Source organism: Vidua chalybeata, chromosome 6 (assembly GCF_026979565.1).
Source record: "Vidua chalybeata isolate OUT-0048 chromosome 6, bVidCha1 merged haplotype, whole genome shotgun sequence".
Taxonomy (NCBI): domain Eukaryota; kingdom Metazoa; phylum Chordata; class Aves; order Passeriformes; family Viduidae; genus Vidua; species Vidua chalybeata.
In genome coordinates this window covers 58,139,273-58,158,157 of record NC_071535.1, presented here as the reverse complement: position 1 = coordinate 58,158,157, position 18,885 = coordinate 58,139,273, and the positions used below count along the sequence as shown (strand labels likewise).

The 18,885-nt window shown below is 49.9% G+C and overlaps 1 protein-coding gene across 2 annotated transcripts; it reads right to left on the bottom strand.

The window, feature by feature from the left end:
• Nucleotides 1–4,412: 4,412 nt before the first annotated feature.
• On the bottom strand, nucleotides 4,413–18,181 carry NRIP3 (nuclear receptor interacting protein 3). Of its 2 annotated transcripts, none has more exons than XM_053945658.1 (7): nucleotides 17,367–18,181; nucleotides 10,857–11,036; nucleotides 10,151–10,233; nucleotides 7,688–7,827; nucleotides 7,283–7,335; nucleotides 7,093–7,190; nucleotides 4,413–6,287 (listed from the first exon to the last, which is right to left on the bottom strand). In XM_053945658.1, exons 1-7 carry the CDS (start codon nucleotides 17,538–17,540, stop codon nucleotides 6,266–6,268), a joined length of 750 nt encoding a protein of 249 aa, XP_053801633.1. In that variant the 5' UTR covers nucleotides 17,541–18,181; the 3' UTR covers nucleotides 4,413–6,265. The 2 variants fall into 2 exon arrangements, with proteins under 2 accessions (XP_053801633.1, XP_053801635.1); XM_053945660.1 differs by having other exon boundaries at nucleotides 10,857–11,033.
• Nucleotides 18,182–18,885: the final 704 nt, after the last annotated feature.

Here is an 18,885-nt window from a genome sequence, read left to right as displayed (position 1 = left end):
GGAAAGGAAAGGAAAGGAAAGGAAAGGAAAGGAAAGGAAAGGAAAGGAAAGGAAAGGAAAGGAAAGGAAAGGAAAGGGGAAGAAATGCCAGGCAGAAGTTTTCTTGCAACAAAACGTGGTCTCAGTTGGAGCAAATTTAACCAGGAGAATGCTAAGCTGTAAATGCCAAGTTAATTAGTCCTCATGCATAATTTGTTTTTAAAAATACACTGTCGTCTCCTGAAGGAACAAGAGCCCATTTCCCCTTCTGTTAGCCTTAAAAGTCAATCTGAAAAATGCCACTGAAGTCTAAACCAAGAAGCATCACGATGCTTTCAGTAGAGAAGTTCTCTGTGAGTAGGAGCTTAAAGTCCACAGATTTCCTCTCTAAGCCTGCCAAGCCAGAAGGCTGAACAGCTTTCCCAGGGCACCTCTCACAGCAGACCCACTTCACTGGAGCCGCACATGACTGCACTGTTGAGGCCAAGTTTCTTTGTTACTCCAGCTCCAAGCCACATTTTGCCCAATTACAGGTTTTCTACTTCCCCACCAGTGATCAAAAAGGCTAGTGGCAAAGTCCTGATCATTTTTCATGTGTCCTGATCACTACTGGCCTGGATAAAACCAGGTCACTGGGCTGCAACTCATTCATCCTGGGCTTTGTCTTCCACCCAGGGATTTTGAAATGGTTTTTTGATTTGTGATCTAGGAAAGACCAATGATTAAGTCCCAATTACATTTTTATTTTCAAATTAATAGCCAGTACTGTCTGGTGTTGCAGTTTCTCTTTGCCCCTGTTCTCCATGACTCAGTATGTTTTGCATCTGTCAAGTGCCTGATCACTCTCCTGATCTCTCCATGTGATTTTGTTTGTGGAGGAACAGAGGACTGAGATTTATAGCAACACTTTAAAATATATTGTTTTTCTCACTGAGGTCACAGATCTCAATATTGTTCCTTCCCTTATGCAGTATTTCTCAATGCTGCCTTTGCCAGCATTGCCATCCCAGCTGGCAACACCTGGCAAATTCCATGGCCAGCTGTGCATCCCTGGGTTGCAGGTAACAAAGGTACACGGGTACAGGTAACAGAGGTACTTGACCCTCCTACCTTCTCCTTACAGCAGAGAGAGCTTTTAGGTGGCTGGGTCCTGGTCTCCTTCCCCAGTCTTCCTGTCAGTCCTCTCTTCTTCCTGTCAGTCCTCTCTTAGTGCTTCACTCCTTGGTAGGAGCATCTGGCACCGGCTCTCTGCAGCTCCGTGTCACCCGTGGGGCTGCTGCCACTGGAGCATGGGGACAGCGCTGCCCCCAGCATGGTCCCTGTGCTCTGGCTGGGTACCACAGCACAGGGGCTGTGCCAGCCCCACGGGCTGGCCAGAGGCACCTCGAGGTGTTCAGCAGTGGTTTCCTCACCTGCAGCAGCTCCACTGAAGGGAGGAGGTTGTTTCTCCTGGTCTCCGAGAAAGAGAGGTGAGAGGTGCTGAGCAGTAAGTCAGTGCTGGCCCTGGCGCTGTGGAGACACAAGGGGCTGAAGCAGCATTAAGAGCTCCCCACCTTCTGCAGATCCCCCACCTGTGTCTGGGTACTGGGAGGGTTTAGGTTTAACGAGCACATAACTTTACACCACCTCTCCTTGAGCGAGCCAAGGCGCTATTCTGGAGAATCCAACCGCGTCTCCCTGCGGCCACAAGCCTTGGGCATCGATCCTACCACATCCAAAAAGGGGAGAAAGTCCCGGCAGCTCTCTCCCCTGCTAGTTCTCCTGCTGCCATGGCTTCCTGTTATTCCTAAATACCCGGTATTTTTAGGTTGTCGACTGTCTTCTCACCCACTTTGAGAGTGATGAAATCTCATCCTGGGGAAGTGGTTGCAGCAGCACTCTAGTAACAAAATCATTAAATCAATTGCCTTTGCAGCAAAGCCGTCTCTGGTGAAATGTCACTGATACCTGCAGTGTCATTTCCAGAGCCTGTAGCCTCTCGTCAGCCATGTGGTTGTTAACAGAGGAGGAGGAGGAGACCAGCACATGCCTGAGCTACTGCCAGCAGTGCAGAGTCCATGGAAAAGAGAAAAAAGAGGGATCTCAGCTTAGGAAAAGGAGCAGATTTTCAGTTAATGGAAACCTGATACATCACATGCATCTATTAAGCAGCAGGTGATAAAGCAATACAGGCCTCAGCTGATGCTTGTCCCATAAAATAAACCCAGCAATATTCAGCCCAAGACATATGTTTATATAGAAATAAGTCATCAAGTTATTTGCTTCTGAGACATAAGAATTAGATTTGTTTTCACAACATGTTGAGCATCACTTCATCATCAGTAGTAGAAAAGCCTGTGAAAAGGACCTCTCTGGAGAGCTATTAGATAACAGATTACCCTGGAGATAACTGTGAAGAGACACCCCAGCAGCTCTCATCTAATCAGCTGCTCTGCTGGTGATGACCAAATGTTGGTGGATCTCAGCAGGACCCAAAGTGCACATGAGTGATGGTTGTAGGGCAGCTCCTGGCAATGGCCTCTGACTTTCCACTGCAGAGTGGCCAGCCCAGAAGGAGTTAAGTAGCAAATGTGGTGGAAGGAGGTGGAGTTGTGGGGTGACCCCCACTCTGCAGCCCCAGAGTGCTCCTCCTCTGCTGCTGCCTGCCCACATGCCCTCAGGTGCACCACTTGCAATGAGGTACAGACACCAGTTGGGAGCCTGACAGCCACTCTCCACCAGATCTCCAGGTCTCCAAAATTTTCAGCAAATGTTGATGCCTTGCCCACATGGGCCATCCTAATTGCAAGGGCCCAATCATCAAGATCCTGCATGTTCCACCAGCCTTTGAAGCTCTGCAATGGGCTCACCAGGGTTCTGTTTAATGTCTTCTTTGAGTGCTTTGACTTGGCTTTAGGCATGACTAGATGTGGTCTTGGAGGGAGCAAAGGCATTCTGTCCCACCACATTCTGCTGACCACATGAGCACAAGGGACAGTGCATTGGCCAAGGAGCAGCTGGGTCACTTTCCCTAAGGCTGCCTGGGAAGGGAGTTGTGCTTGGCCTCACCTGTGAGATGTTTGTGTGCAGCATGGTGACATTAACCAGCTGAATAAAACATTCAACAAAACCTTCTCCCATGCCAGAGGCTTCTCATAATGTCCTCTCACAGCTGTTTCTTTATCTCCTGAGTCCTCCTCATCCCACATGGCTGCAGGCATTGCCCCCTTCTCTGCCTCTGCCTCCTGCCCAGGTCCCTTGGTTACGAGGCCTTCCTGCAAACCCATGCCAGGGAGAGGTTGCCGAAGGGGCACAGGCACACACCTGTGCTGGAGAGGAGCAGGAGCAGGCAGCCAGGGCTTGTGGAGCTGGTCTGCAACCCTCAGCTGCTGTACCATTTACCCCTGTGACCATGCAAGTGCTTGGCACAGAGATCTGATGTTACTTCCCCTATTCTATAATCCCTCTAGACTGAGGTGAATGCCTGTCTCCTACAGCAGCTGTCCTGTCTTATCCTGTTCACAGGAGCCACCTCTGAAGGGCCCCCAGTTCCAGGGCTAGCCCCACTGTGCAGAGGGGATGGAATTTTGCCCATTGATTTTCTATTTGCATGTGCTGGGACTCTGCTCTCTAGCACCACAAATAAATCTAGAAACCTATAACAGCTCCAGGAAGCATGAGACATTATTTTTGCCTGTACATTGATTCTTCCCATTTTTTTCTCCATTTTGTTGCTGGAGCCTGGTTTGTTTCCATGCTCAGAGAAAATGCCAGCCCAGCATTGAGGAGAACCAATTTCACCAGGCATGGAGTATTGCTGCTCCACCAAAGGTTGTTGCTGTGAGACTTGGAGTGGGTGAAAGGATAATTTCTCATCAGTAAGACAAAGCTCAACTACTGCTGAAGCATCCTAAAGCCTATCCAGGCAGGGACAGAAGTCCCTAAATCCAGACTCAAAGCTTTGGGGAAGACCCTGACCTCTGCCTGTGGTCACATAGCTGTGGCACTCGTGCCTCACCTCTTGTGTTCTGGCCACTTTCTTTTCCTGGCTTTCCAGAGTTTACAAAGGACTCTCATATCCATCTGCATTGGCATTGCCCCAGCAAGCTAACTGAACACAGCACAGACACCAAAACAGCTGTCCAAAGGGGTAACCCTGGAAACAGCAGGATCTCACAGATCGCATTCCTCCCTCGGGAGGGAGAGCCATGGTGACAGAAGGCTGGGATTTCAAGTGCTCACCTTTTAGCCCAAGTGCCGTGTGCCATTTAGCCTGCCCTGGTTAATTCATCCCAACTGCCAGTCTCCCTCTGTTCAATGGCAATTCCCAACAGCATTTCCAAAGGCCCTTTAGAGCCTCAACAGACCTAAGAGTGAAACAACCCCTTTTCTTAACAGAGACATGCACTGAAAACAAAACAAAAAAACCCCAGCATATCTAGCACACAAGCAAATAAACAGCGATAATGGTGTAACTTTATTTAGATTTAATTTGACATTTAGCACAGTAATATGCAGAGAAAGAAAAAAAAGTACCAAAATACCAAACTCATAGCATATAAAATAATCAAATATATTTAATATTTAGTGAAATATTTCTACAACACATCAGTGGGACTACCCTGGGCAGCCCAACCCTGTAAATATATATATATTTTTTTATTTATAGCTGTGTTATATAAAATACTGTATGTAGAGAAAGCACTGAAACTCATCACCAAAATAGAAAATAGCTCAAAATACAGATAGTTCAGGTTTGCTGGATATACCCAATATTGAAAAGAGGTTCAAACCCAGTGCAGGAGATAAAGCTCCAGCTGAGATGCTCTGGCAGGCATGGGATGGCAGGGTGGGCACGCACTGGATCAGCTGGCAGGAGCCTGGCTGCCAATGGCCATGGGGTGACAAAACTTTCTGATTCTCAGCCAGACCCATCAAGAGGCTTCCGAAGTGGGAATGCCGATGGTGCTTGCGGCTGATGCTGGGGCCAGAGCGTTTTTGGTAAGTCAGAGCTGGCAGAGCAGCTCCTGCAGCACAACTGCATCCCTTCAGGATCCAGCTGCAGCAGGACTGGCCGTCAGCAGATGCACAACATCACAAGGGGATTATTCTGAATTTTAAAGATGCCTCTTCAGCAGATGACAGCGATTAATTCCCAATAGGTTTTGAAAACGTAAGAAGCCACATTTGTGTGAGGCCAGGCTCCCCCAGGCAATACCTGTCCTGCTGCTCCAGGACAGTGACACCAAATGAAGTGCTTGTACTGGCAAAAACTCCCACCTCCCCTGAGGGTCATCAAGGGTTACACTTAAGAACCCGAGCGATTTGGAGACAGATATAAAAAATATGGCATTTCTGGCAGCAGCACTGAAGTGCAGCTGGAGTCGATAACCTGCGCCAGCCGTGGCCCGGGAGCTGCAGGGTTTTCAGGCTGGGTGCTGGGTGGGCAGGGGCAGGCACAGGTCCTGGTGGCAGGGGCAGCCCAGGGCACTGCATCTGCTGCTTTCCAGACAACACATTCCTGTGCTCGTTTGTTGCCTTTTGGCCCGGTGTAATGATTTATTTACTTGACTACCCCCACAGGAAGGCAGCCACGACTTGCCCAGAGGATCCCTGCTCAGAGGGTTTTGAGTCCCAGCGCTGGTGCCAACCCCACACTGGGAGATCACCCTGGGAGCCCTCCCAGATCCTGTTCCTGTGCTTCTGCCACGCCACTGCAGAGAAGCCTGTAACCCATTAATAATTCTGCAATTGCTCTTTCTCATCAAGCCAGCAGTTGCATCCCTAATTACATGGCAACAATGCTATGCTAACAGGATGAGCTATAATTTTTAGGTGGTATTAACATTGTTATTTTACTCTGAGTAACTTCCTGGTAATGGCCATTTGAATGTGGCAATATCAATTAAGTGAATATAAATGCTTAGCCCCTGGAAAAATCATTAATAAAAATCTCATTCTGATAGCCTCTAATCGCAGCTAAGTACAATTACTCATACGAGGCCACTATAAAAAGTATTTTTCTCATCAGAAGAAATTCATAAGGTTTTTCCCAACTGTTTGTAATAAAGAGGACACTATATAGAAAAGTCCAGAAAGTAAGCACACGTTTGTTTCTCAAAACCCATAGATAAACATGACAATATCTCTAAATTACTGGCTACAAACAGGATTTCATTTAGCTCTACTCAAGCTGTAGCCTAGTATAAATGTTTTCAAAGCAGCACGTTGCTGTTTCATCTGGAACAGCTGCACAGGATTTCTTTGATATCAAGCTCCTGCGAGGGGGTGGTGTTTCAATTTCTCTTTATGCCTCCAAACTGCTGAAACTAGAAGGAAAAGACGTTTAGTAAAACAGGCATTTTCCATGGTGGGGGAGAGGGGGAAGCATAATTTGGCCTTGAAAGCAGTACAGAAGTGCAAACACCCTGTCGGGCACTCAGTGCCTGCTGGTTTCGTGAGTCAGAGGCAGGAATCAGTGAAACATCTCTTATGCACAGCACCCTGCAAGAAGGAGCCCCATGCAGTGCCTGGGAGGAGGGGGTTTGCCCTGCCTGCTTGCCTGCAGAGCCAGCCACCACGGCTACACACATTTCAGAGGTACAGCACATATTTACCTTTCTTTAGGGAGATAAGGCTGGATAAATCTGGGACACCAGGAAGAGCTGGCAGGAGGGCTGCTGGGGTAATGCGGGGAGAAGTGGCAACACCATTATCTCCAGGCAGGATCTCTCTCTCAAGCATTCATGTGGGTTTGTTGGCCTTGCTTCATAAATATTTTCCAGACAAAAATTTGTTTGCGAATGCTGTCAAAGCAGGCCTCAAGGAGTCTTCTTGGTGACCTCCAAAAAGTACATTTCCTAAGGCATTCCCCTGTGCATGTCTTGTCAGACACCCGCTTTGATGTACAGTGTTTACCAGGAAAAAAAAAAGCAGTAAAAGCTGACAAAGGCTGCCGAAAAATCGGGACTCCATTTCAAAATTTGATGAGCTGATGAAAACAATTTCTGCCGGGGCCACTGAGCTCTCACTTGCCTCCAGCAAAGGGTCTGGCAGCTCCTGTGTGGCCCTGCCAGGGGGCACTGCCAGCAGGCTGAGGGATGCACATGCAGCTCACCTCCCCAGACTACTTACTGCTCTCCTGCCTCAGCACTGTCAACGCCCACAAACGGGATTTCTTCCCTGTCCATCTGCCCCAGAACGAGGTGCTGCTTCTCCATGTTTATGACACACTGTAGAGAATAAATGTCTTTAGGTAAGAGGGCAAACTGCAAATTAGAGCAGTCCCAGCTTCCTCATCAGCATCCTGCTGGAAAACTCCTACCTTCAGAGACTTCAGTGTCTGCAGCCCAAAGGAAAAGGGTTGGTTGTTGTCTTCTGGAAAAAAAAACAGGACGTTTCAGATTTATACATTCAAAATGCCCTCCTGGGCTTTTTGTCAGTGACTTCCTTTGTGGTTGCTCTGCTGAACAAAACCCTGTTTATAAAGGGACTGACTCAAAGGAGAACAGGAGGGCACAGGATGGCAGGAGGATATGCCTGCAGTGGTTGCTCCATCAGCATGGCAAAGCCAAGCTTGTGAACACATCCTCCCCCTTCCCTCTGGGGGGCTGAACAAGAACTTACTCTATTTGAATTTTAGCACCTTCCTAAAGCTCTGTTTTTCCTGCTGGGGTAAGAGGAAGCAGACCCCAGCCCATGGTGGAGGAGCAGAGGGTTGTGCACTCACCCACGACGAGGGCAGCACACTCCACGGGGACCGCTCCCACCGTGAGGGACAGACACTCGATCTGCCCGATGGCTTTCACCTTGTTTGGCAATGAAACCATCTCCTCTTCGACAGGGAGTGCTTTGAGATGCTCCTTTAACCTGTGGGCATTGAAAACACTCCTAACATCAAATGGCCCCTGGCAGCCAGCAGAACACAGCATGACCCACAGTGCTGCCCAAGCACAGCTCTGTGCTGCATTTTGGGTTTTACCCAAGGAATCTCTTTCCTACGTTTTCCTAAGACTTGGGGAATACAGAATTGCTTCTAATGCAGTGTGGGTGTAAGGAAGGGTCAGTTCACTCCAGCTTCCATGAGTGGAGCTGACACTCTGTCCCCATGGAATCATAGAAAGGCTGAGGTTGGAACAGACCTCTAAGGTCACCGAGTCCAGCTGTGTCCCCAGCTGCCACACCTGCCACACCCACACATATTTTGAACACTTCTAGGCATGGTGATGCCACCACTTCACTAAACAGCTTGTTCCAAGGCCTGACCACCCTTTCAGGGAAGAAATTTTCCTGATACCTAAACTAAACCTCACATGGCACAACCTGAAACCGTTTCCTCTGGTCCTGTCACTCATGACCTCACTTGAGCCTCCTTTTGGGGTAGTTGTAGAGAGTAATAAGGTACCCCCTGAGGCCCCTTTTCTCCATGCTAAACATGGCTCACATCCAGGGTGGCCCAGCCCGTGTTTTTTAGATTGTTAGGTGCTGCTGCTGAGTTTGTTCAGAGGAAATGGGGACAGATCAATCACATTCAGCCCAAAGAAAAGAAAAAAGGATGTCAGAGATATCTCAGGTATTTCTATCTACACCCTTTGAAGCAGTCTGACAATACTAATTAAATATTTAGCTTCAGTTTCTCTTTTAAACTGAGCAAGAATCTAATGGAAAGGCCATTTGAGGTGCTGATCTCTCCCTGAGATAAAAGCCAGATCAAGTTTCAGCTATCTGAGGTACCTTTCTGCTGAGCCGCATTGCAGCAGTGCATGTGTCTGCCTGTCTGTCCGTCCGTCTGCCCTGGGGACCAGCCCCCTCAGAGGCTCCAGGACTGAGGTGGGCATTGCCCACACCATTTAGCACAGGTGCAAAGACTGTGAGGGGTAGCAGGGAAAAGGAGCTGGATCCCCTCTATTGCTTTCTTGGAGTCTGGCCTTAAAAATCAGTGGGAACATACCAATCAGAAGTTCATGAGTTCCTTGGCCACCTCCTGCACCTCCTACAGCTCCACAGGGGATTTCTCATACTGCCAAGCTGTGAGCCTACTCCACTGTGAGGGGGAGAGAGTGACTGGCATCATGAAAAGACACAAAAAATCTTTGGAAAAGAAGGGAGGAATTGAGCCTGAGCATCAGACACACAAATGATGCTTTGAGGCACTGGATCCCCTGAGACCTGGGCAGCAGAAACAGGCTCTGACCTCTTTCTTCAGTGCTCTTTGAAGGACAGGGCTGCTGCAGCAGAGCAGTGCTGCAAGAACGGCACCAGACTCATGTAACAAGCACAGGGAGCAGGGGAAGTGTCCCAGAGCATGAAATCCTCCAAATGCCATCGTGTGGCCATCCTAAGCTTGGCTGAGCTGCTCCACACATTGTGAGAAGGTTGTATTAAGCACAGCCACCTTCCAGTCACTAAGCACTGTTGTGCAAAGAAGTAATTAACGTTAGGACAGGAACAGGCACCATTCAGTCAGGGCCGTGCAGTAGTGCTCAGTAAGCAGGCGTAATTTTCTTTTTTTTTTTTCATAATTATTGCAAGTTAGCTGCAAAAAGCAATGACTCCATGGGAATAAAGTGCCAAAACCTCCTTGATATCCTGTGAGCTGAAGCCTGGTACTGTTCCTCAGAGATGACAGAGAGTTTTGCTGCAAATGGCTGTCAGTCACCTCTAATAATCCATAAATACATTTTCTTTTCCTTTAACCAGGAGAAATTTGTAACTGAGAGCAGCATCAGACACCCAGTTCTGAGAACATGCATGCACACAGCTTCTTTACAGTGGCTGCTGGGCCAGCAGTGCTGCAGCCACTGTCTGGGGGCATGTCCAGCAGCCTGGTCCCTGCCCTGCCACGGGAGCCTGCAGGGCTGGGCTGGGCTGCTCTGGGGACACAGAAAGCCGGGGAAGGTTCAGCTGTTTCATGAGGCACTGAGTGACAAGCAGGCAGTGAAAAAATACAAATGCATCCAACCCTCTGAAGGGATTCCCTCAGGGGTGGATAGGGTGGTACCAGTGGCTTTCTATTCCACCTCCCTGCCAGGTAAGACTGGAACAGGATTTGCTTGTAAGAGGAGGGTCAAGGAGCTTGCCCAGCCCTTCTAGAATGACCATCACTGACATGGGCAGAGCCCCAGCCCCAGGACACTGCCTGTGCTGCCAGGTGCCACGCTCCTGCAGAACAGAAATCCAGCTGGATATTTACCCTAGCCTGTCCAGGCAGGAGGAGGACATGAGGTTGTGCTGCGAGCCGGTGTCCACCACGGCCTTCAGCTCCTTCCCCGCACACTGCAAGAGCAAGAAGAGATGGGAAATGATGTGTGGGATGCAGGATGAGCACCAGAGTGTCCAGGAGCTCTGGTGCCCATGAACTCTCCTCATGCCAGCTCATCCCTGCTCCCCTGCACGCTCAGATGCACGTGGGGTCCTGCGCCCTTCCTGGCTCATTTGGCCCTGCAGAGAGCAGATGGGGCAGCCCAGGCAGGAGGGAATACTGTGGAGAGTGGGGAATACAAATGAGCATGGGGCTAAGGAAGGGAAATGTGAAATTGTCCTTGGGCAAAGAAAATAGGGATGGCACTTAAGGAAAACAAGCAGGCTGTGAGCACAGGGATTTGCCATGGATAATTATATCCCAGAATTTCAGCATGCTGCCCCAGCTTAGCTATCCCCTCTGCCCTGATGTGTAAGGGAAGACACCCATCACACCAGTTTTCTCTGCGATTCCCAGGTGGGCATCTCTGCCACAGCAGCCTGGAGCAGCAGAGGGATTGTATCCCCAGAGCTGTGACAGTCCCATGGGAGCAGAAACCTGACTGGGAATCATGGAGAACAAGAGCACAGCCTGAGACTGTGGGAAATAAAATCTGCAGCAAAAAAATACCCACAAAAGGCTGTGGAAGTACTATTACCTGGCAGCTCACCACTATGAGCTCTTCATCCTCTGTTTTCCCCGAGCTGCCCAGTTTGGTTTGGTTCAGCCTGTTGGTCTGTGATGAGAGATCGCCCTTCGGAGCCCGGCTGCCTCGGCTGCCTCGGAACTTGGATAAATTTGTCTCCATCAGGCGCTTCTGCAGGATGTTATGTGGCTGCTTTAAGGAAGAACACGCACAGGAGAGCAGGGTGAAGTCAGAGGAAAGCCACACAGTGGCCTGTGCCACCAGACTGCCTGTGGTGCCCATGGCCAGCGCTGCTCTCACAGGAGAGAGGCCATGAAGTCTCACTCTCCCTAATTCCCAGACTGCAGCTATTCTTCCTAGCTAGTTCTGGCCTACCTGTCTTTGGCTAAAAAGAACTTTGTTTTGCAAAGGGAATAATACTTTCAAACTACTAACCTTTGAGACCTTGGAGGGATGCCTTTCTTTTACCAAACTCAAATTCAAGGTTTGATTGCATATAGGAATCCAAACAAGTCTGGCCTTTTCAAGCTGGTGTTTCAACCATAACTGCCTTCATCTCTTGATATTGGGAATTCAGTAGTGATGTGAAAAATTTGGAGGTAACTAATCAACTTTCCAATTATATTCACCATACCTAAGTATAAAGAAAGTCTGAAATTGCCCTCTGTGCCTCTTTCCCCTGCACTTTTATTTAGTTGCTAAGGGTGGCTAAATGGGACCAATCCTGGGTGCCATATCACAAGAGGAAAGGGAGAGGAAGGAAAGAGCTAAGCTCATCTGAGGCAGGTAGGTATTCTCCCAGAATTCCCAACACTTCTCTCTTTCTCTGTTATTTCCATTTGCTCTGGGAGAAGCATGTTGCCTCTCAAGATCTCCTCCAATCTCTTTCCCAAAAGCCTTTTTATGTTTAATGTTCATCGCAGATGGATGCACACACTCTGCTGGAGGTGAAATGACTCTGCCTGATTATCTGCTCATTTCTCTGCCTGGCTAATCTGCCCTCCCCATTAATGCCTTTCCTTCTGATTTTAATTTGTCCATGGTGAGACATTTTTACAGGCTTATCCTTGAATTTTTGCATTCATGTTAAACATGCCTGTGTGACTGCAGAGACATCTGAACCAGCAAACCCCCTCATCCCAAGGGAATATCAGAGTCAGGATAACTTTGAAAACCTCGGGCCGTGGCTCCCCAAGCTGGCCAGTGCCCACCCTTGTGCACAGCATGTTAAATAACACCACTTACAGAAGTCTAATGCAACCTGGCATCATCCTAAAATAACTGCAGCCACGCTGGCGCTTCGGATTGCACTGTGGGCGCAATGCAGGCAGCGGAGCTGGACCGGGCTGATGGGATGGGGCAGCTGCAGCAGCACCAGTGGTCACTGGGATACATCAACTCCTTGCATCCCCACTCTGCACTCTCCTGATTTCTGCTACTGGAAATAAAATCCCATGGCCATTTTGGGCTGCAGGGGCTGTGTCTGACCAACCCACCACAGAGCACGTCCTGTGTCTAAGCAGCAACTCCTGATGGGGAGGAATCAGATCTGACATTGTGCTGCCTTCCCAGTGAGGCCAAACAGCAGAAAGCAGTATTGCTTAACTGGACTAAAGGCAGGCAGGCTGCACTGGTACTGGGCCCTGTGTGGAGGGACAAGCAGGTCAGTTTGGAAATGAGGAATCCCTGGTATGAGGCAGAAGTGTAGGAGCAGAGTCAGCCCTGTGAGCACCTCCAGTGCTCCTCACCAGAGCAAAAATGCAGGCCAGGGTTTTCTGACAGTGGATGGGATGTGCTTTTCATCCTTTATGTTTGCAGCTCAGGAACACAGCTGGAACACTAATTCTTCACACCATTTAAAAACAACAAAAGGAAGGACAGGGAGTGTAGAAGTAAATGATGAGGTTCACGCAGCTGGCCAGAAGACAGCCTGTCACACAGTGGTCACTTCCTTGTGCCCAGCCCCACTCAGGCAGGACCAAGAGAAATTTCTGAATGCCATCATCCAGGACATCTTCTGATCTGCCTGGCCTCAATCTGCAGCACAGTCCTCGTTGCTATTTTAACTGTCATTAACTACTATTTTAACTACCATTGAATTCAACCTATTTTTTTTAAACTACCATTTCTCCTATGGATTGTTAATCAGTAGCATATATGGGTTTTCTCAAGCCCTAGTTTTTATTAATGTTACATGGGATCCGTCATCAAAAGGAAAAAATCCATCACTCGGCAAACTCAAGTTAGCAGCACAAATGGGATTGTCTTTTGTTGACACTTGCCCTTCTGAAAACCACAGCAAATCCTGCCTCTGGGGGGACAAATATTCCTTATGTTGTGCTCCAATACAGCAATAATCTGGCAGGAGGGGGCTGAAAAGGTTCCCTGCAGCAACATCCTGTCTCAGGCTATTAATTAGTTTGCTTTAACTTGGATTTCCCTTGACTCTTGTGTGCAACAGAGTGAGGGATGTTAGCCACAGAGATGACTCAAGTGATGGATACGCACTTGGTAAATGGATAATGTGCCAGGGGACATTTGCAAATGCACATTTTGCTGGCAAACTGCAAGCAGACCATGTCTGGGAGGGAGGGAGAGGAGGAAAACCTCCTCCTGGCAGCAGTGAGGAAGGCAGCTGTGTTCTCCCTCCAGTGTGGGCCTGGCAGTGTTTGAAGGAAGCCAGATCACCTGGTACAATATTCCTTTGCATTGCAAAAAAATGTTGAAAGTTTTATAAAAGTAGAGAATGTTACATTGTGTCAGCAAAAAAAAAAAAAAATTTCCTAGTATCATTCAGCACTGTATAAATACAAATCAGGATTTTTTTCATAAGATAGGTCGATTTCCAACTCCAATATTTGCAAAAAGCTATGATCCCCAAAAATGTCACAGTGAAAACCTAAAGAAGCAAGAGGAGACACCATCTATTGCTGACCTTATTTACCACTGTCTGTCAAAAGCACAAATAATTCTGCCTAGCTTTGGTCCTTTGTGATTTGTAAGCAAGTGCATTGCTGCAGCTTGCAGTATTCATTTCTCTGGCAGGTTTCCCTCTATTTGGCTTCTAGATCTGGGGATAACAAGACCCATCAACAATTTCACTCAGGTGGAGGTGAAAGTCAGGGAAGACACCAGCTCCCCTCCTCCACAAACACCTCTCAGGAGGAGGTTTGCCCTTTGTTCTGTACCTAGACAGTGGGGTGGGGGGGGGTGGGGAAGGGAAAAGTTTTAATGCATCAACAGAGCTAATCCCAAGAAATAATCAATTTCTCTCTCTTCTTCCCATCCTTCATCCTAACTCACATGTCCCTGACAGCATCATGTGCTGTCAGCCCCTCTCTTAGGGTGATGGGGTGGCACAGAGCTGCCCCCTGCACCCCTGTGTGCCCAGGCAGCAGCCAGCTCTCTGGGCGAGGCAGAGCACACAGCATCAGAGCTTTTTGCATTTCAGGCACACCAAACTCTGGGCGTGCACAGCAGGGAGGTGGGGACACCTGAACGTGCTGCAGTTCATCCAGTGCTGCCCCAGCTGTGGGGAGCTGGGGCTGGGGCCACGGGGCACCCAGGGTTGTGCTGGGGGTACCCAGGGGTGCTCTGAGGGCACGATGGAAATGGGAAAAGCTGTTGTTGTTGTTGTTGTTGCTTTTGTTACTATTTATAACTCTGCTTCCCAGGTCGTCAAATGATGCAGGACTGTTCTGGACAAAGCTGCTCCAAACTGGCCCGGGGGCTTCTGGGGGCAAGGCACAAGTGTCAGAGCACCTGGGGGAGCTGCAAGAGCCAGCTGCAAGAGCCCTGTCCAGGCTGGGAAGGGGGCCATGGTTACCCTGTCAGGAAGCCCCCATCCCAGCTGAAGACCATCTCATGCCAGTTTTTTGGGCTTCAGGAAAGAGGCTAATAGAGGGAAGAGGCATCAAAACAAAGCAATTTCTGTTCTCTACATCCAGCCTGACATTTTCCAAATTCAGTGTATGCTTTGCTATAGCTTGGTCTCATACTGGACAGAGGGGAGTACATAAAGGGAGCGAGAAGCTGGAGTTCTGTCTGAGCCAGAGTAACTCACTGGAAATGATGAGAGCATTGAAATGGATGATCACAAAAAGTATTTATCAAACCTACCTGTGCACAGCATCACCAGGAGAGCTGAGTGATGGCACACAGACATGGGGATGCCAGCACACCCACCCTGGTGACCTGCTGCAGCTTCGCTGTGCACAGTACCCCCACACCAGGGCCACAAGGAAGGGGATTTCTCCCCAAAACTGCAATGCTTGCTGCCAGCTGCCACAGTGACAGCCAGGATCTGTTCTCACCACCTGTCGCCATCTCTGGGGAGCTGTTCCCTCCTCTCTGCTCCTGCCAAGGCTGATGGAAAACCCCCGCAGGAAACCCTGCATTAATAACAGCAGGCACGTCAGGAGCCCCTCCACACACGCGTCACCACGGCTGCCACGCAGCTCTAGGACAAAAACCTGCTGCTTTGTGGGGACATGCACAATCATCCTCAAGGAAGCCATGCAAACGCCTTGGGCCGAGACCTCTGATTGCCCTGGGCCTCCTGATCATGCAGCTCAGCCCCTCCGGGCATGCGCTGCTCAATTTGGGGCCACGCCAAAGTGAAGTCCCATATTTTGGAGGGTCTCCAGTCTCAGAGATGCACAATCTCCCGCTCCTCCTGGGGACAGCCCTTGTGACATCCAGGCAGCCACAGCAGTGGGGACACACAATGTGTCCTCTCAGCAGTGCCCTCTCCCACCCTGGCTGTGTGAGGGCTGAGTGTGGCAGCATCCTTTCACTGCAGCACACCCCAGGGACACATCTCTGAATTCCTCTCTGTGGCTCTGGGAACGGGCCTGAGCACGTGCCAGTGCTCTCACTTTGGGGACTCCCTGCAGACCCCAAGGGGCAGGAGGCTGTGGCCAAGGGAGCTCTGGCCACATGTACCCACTGTGCCATCACCCCCCTCTGTGGCGTGGGGACAAGGGGCATTTTGCAGTGGGGTGGCCCAGACCAGCTGGGTTCTCACCCCAGCCCCAGCAGCCAGATGGGCACTTCACCTCTGCTGCATTGCACCTTCTTTTTGCTCTTGGAGGGGACTGGGAGCTTTGGCACATCCCTGGAGAGAGCCCCCCATGCAGGTCCTTGCAGGAGCTGTGGGTGCAGCAGGAGTGACGCTGCAGCCATGGCACAGGAGCAGGGAGGACACCTCGAGTGACATTTCTGTGTCTAAGGTGGTGTCAAGGAGCCCCATGCCCTGCCCCTGGTGCTGGTATAAAACCTGGTCCTCTCTCTGCAGGGCCATGGACTTCAGTGCTCAGTGCCCCTGGCTCCTGCTACCTGTTGATTCTTGTCTGGGCAGAGCAGAACCCACGTCAGGGACTCAGCCCCACTCACTGGGGGTCACGGAGCCACAAAATGTCATTTTGACTCTGCTGAAAACAGAAATAATGTTATCCCTCCCCGAAAAGCACTTCAACTCCCTGCTGGAGAGCTGTGATTTAGTGGTGACCAGGAAAGCTCCTTCTGAGCCCTTCCCTGGCCAAGACCTCCACTTCCTACAATTGCAAAACACTTGGGATATCAAAAAAAATCACCTCTGTGTGCACTGCAGAGAACAGCCAACTCACCCCACTTGTCCCAGGCAGGCAGAGCCAAGCCTAACCCAGCTGAGCAGGAAGGCTCAGACAAAACAAAACACTAAAAAAAAAAATATTGACTTTGGTTTTCAATAAAACCCATATCAAGCATTGGAAAAACGCAAATATTGTTTTACAAGGTGAAAGATTTTTTTTCAACACTTTGGCAAAAAAAAAACCTAAAGGAGCTTTCCCTGATAGATATGTTTCCTAAATTTTGTCAGAACTTTTGCTGTTACATTGAAGTATTCTTTCCCAGTAGAGAAAGCTGAAACATCTGTACAGTATTTAGAAATGCTCTCCAGCCCCCAGACAAGGTTAATGACACCAAGTACAGGATCACACAGATCACTGCACAAGTAAATATTTTAAACCTAAAATTATGTCTCTTTGGTTTAAGAAACTCCATATATGCATTAGCCTTTATTGAAGCGTGATCTTGAGAGCTTTTTATTTTGAAATAGTAGTGACTATACTTTACTGAATCTCTGTGATTCTGTGGTGTGTGTGTATAGATCACAGGCCAACATGTGTGTGTATGTATGCATTGTATGAAGCCATTCTGACTTACTCTGACCCAGAGAGGAATGGTGTACTGCAAACAGAATGCCATTTTCATGCAAAAGTTAAAAAAAAAAATTAAAAATTAAATGCTATTAACTCTGAGTGCCAGGCATCTAAAAGTACTTACTATAAGAAAACAACTGTGGTTATAACTACCATCATATTTCTACTCCCTTGCTTTTACATACAAAAATCCCATTTTTTACAATCAGTTTCCACATGCAACCAACTTCTCCTAACAGAAAAGCAGCGTGAAGAAAGAAATATACACTGCCCTACCAGCTCCTCAAGTCCCCTTCCAATAAACACAATAGAGCCTTACAGTATCCTTCGACGTCCCCAGCTTCTTCAGCCCGTCCAGAGGGAGCAGATCTGCAGAATCCTTGTGAATAAACTGAACCGCCTGCTTCATCCTCCTCTGCTGGCGGAGAGACGCCGCTTCCCTTATCTCCACTTCTTTCCTACTCGGCTCTGTCAGGATCCCCGAATAAAACATCTCTCCTGCTGCTCACTCCTTGGAGCTGCGCTCCGGGGGGAGCTGCTGTGCTGGGGGATGCTGTGTCTCCTGTTCTAGGGGATGCTGTGTCTCCTGTGCTGGGGGATGCTGTGTCTCCTGTGCTGGGGGATGCTCTGTCTCCTGTGCTGGGGGATGCTGTGTCTCCTGTGCTGGGGGATGCTGTGTCTCCTGTGCTGGGGGATGCTGTGTCTCCTGTGCTGGGGGATGCTCTGTCTCCTGTTCTAGGGGATGCTGTGTCTCCTGTTCTAGGGGATGCTGTGTCTCCTGTGCTGGGGGATGCTGTGTCTCCTGTGCTGGGGGATGCTGTGTCTCCTGTGCTGGGGGATGCTCTGTCTCCTGTTCTAGGGGATGCTGTGTCTCCTGTGCTGGGGGATGCTGTGTCTCCTGTGCTGGGGGATGCTGTGTCTCCTGTGCTGGGGGATGCTCTGTCGCCTGCACTGGGGGGATGCTCTGTCTCCTGTTCTAGGGGATGCTCTGTTGCCTGTTCTAGGGGATGCTGTGTCTCCTGTGCTGGGGGATGCTCTGTCTCCTGCGCTGGGGGATGCTGTGTCTCCTGTGCTGGGGGATGCTCTGTCTCCTGTGCTGGGGGATGCTGTGTCTCCTGTGCTGGGGGATGCTCTGTCGCCGGCGCTTTATAGCCGGAGCCCGGTGACGCGCGGAGGCGGCAGGTACCGCGGCCGGAGGGCTGGGCACATCGCGGCACACCCAGCGGCGGGGAGCTCGGGCTGCTCCGAGGGGATAACACATCCCCGCCCTTCCTCCCCGCTGCCTCTCTGACAGCACGGGCATTGCATGGCTGCCGAAGCCCTCACGGACAGCAGAGAGCACCGGAGCAGCGAGCTCTGAGAGCTGCCCACAGCCCCGAGCAGCCCCGGCGGGACCGTCCTGCGTGCGGGGCTGAAGTGTGACCACAGGTGACACTGCCCGGCACCCGGCTGCTCCTGGGGGCTGCTCCCCCCGGCTGGGGTGATGCAGCCCCACTGGCCATGGGGAGGGTTGGTGCTTTATGCCCGGGGTGCCCCTGGTCTCATCACAGCGTGGCCAGCAGCAATCTGGATCAGCACTGCCCACTCAAGTGCCCGGGAAAACTGTCTCAAAAGTTGTCCCAGCCAAACTGGGGCACCTTAAATGTGGTTTTACACAGGGTTTCTGTACCTGTCAAATGTCCAGGCACAATTTGACTAATCAACACCCACACCACTGATTGTTGATCAGAGCAAAACTTGGCAAAGCTGCTGTGGTTTTGCAGCTTTTGTGCTGCTTGCCTAACGACACAGCTGTTGCTGGAGCCAGTCTTGCTGTAGTTACTTATCTCTGACCCCAG

Coding starts and splice junctions, on each gene's coding strand:
- NRIP3 (XM_053945658.1), bottom strand. CDS start 17,540: ATGTTTTATTCGGGGATCCTGACAGAGCCGAGTAGGAAAGAAGTGGAG. Junction 7,828..10,150: donor TCCTGCCTGGACAGGCTAGG/GTAAATATCCAG, acceptor CAATGCCCACAG/GTTAAAGGAGCATCTCAAAG. Junction 7,191..7,282: donor AGACACTGAAGTCTCTGAAG/GTAGGAGTTTTC, acceptor TATTCTCTACAG/TGTGTCATAAACATGGAGAA.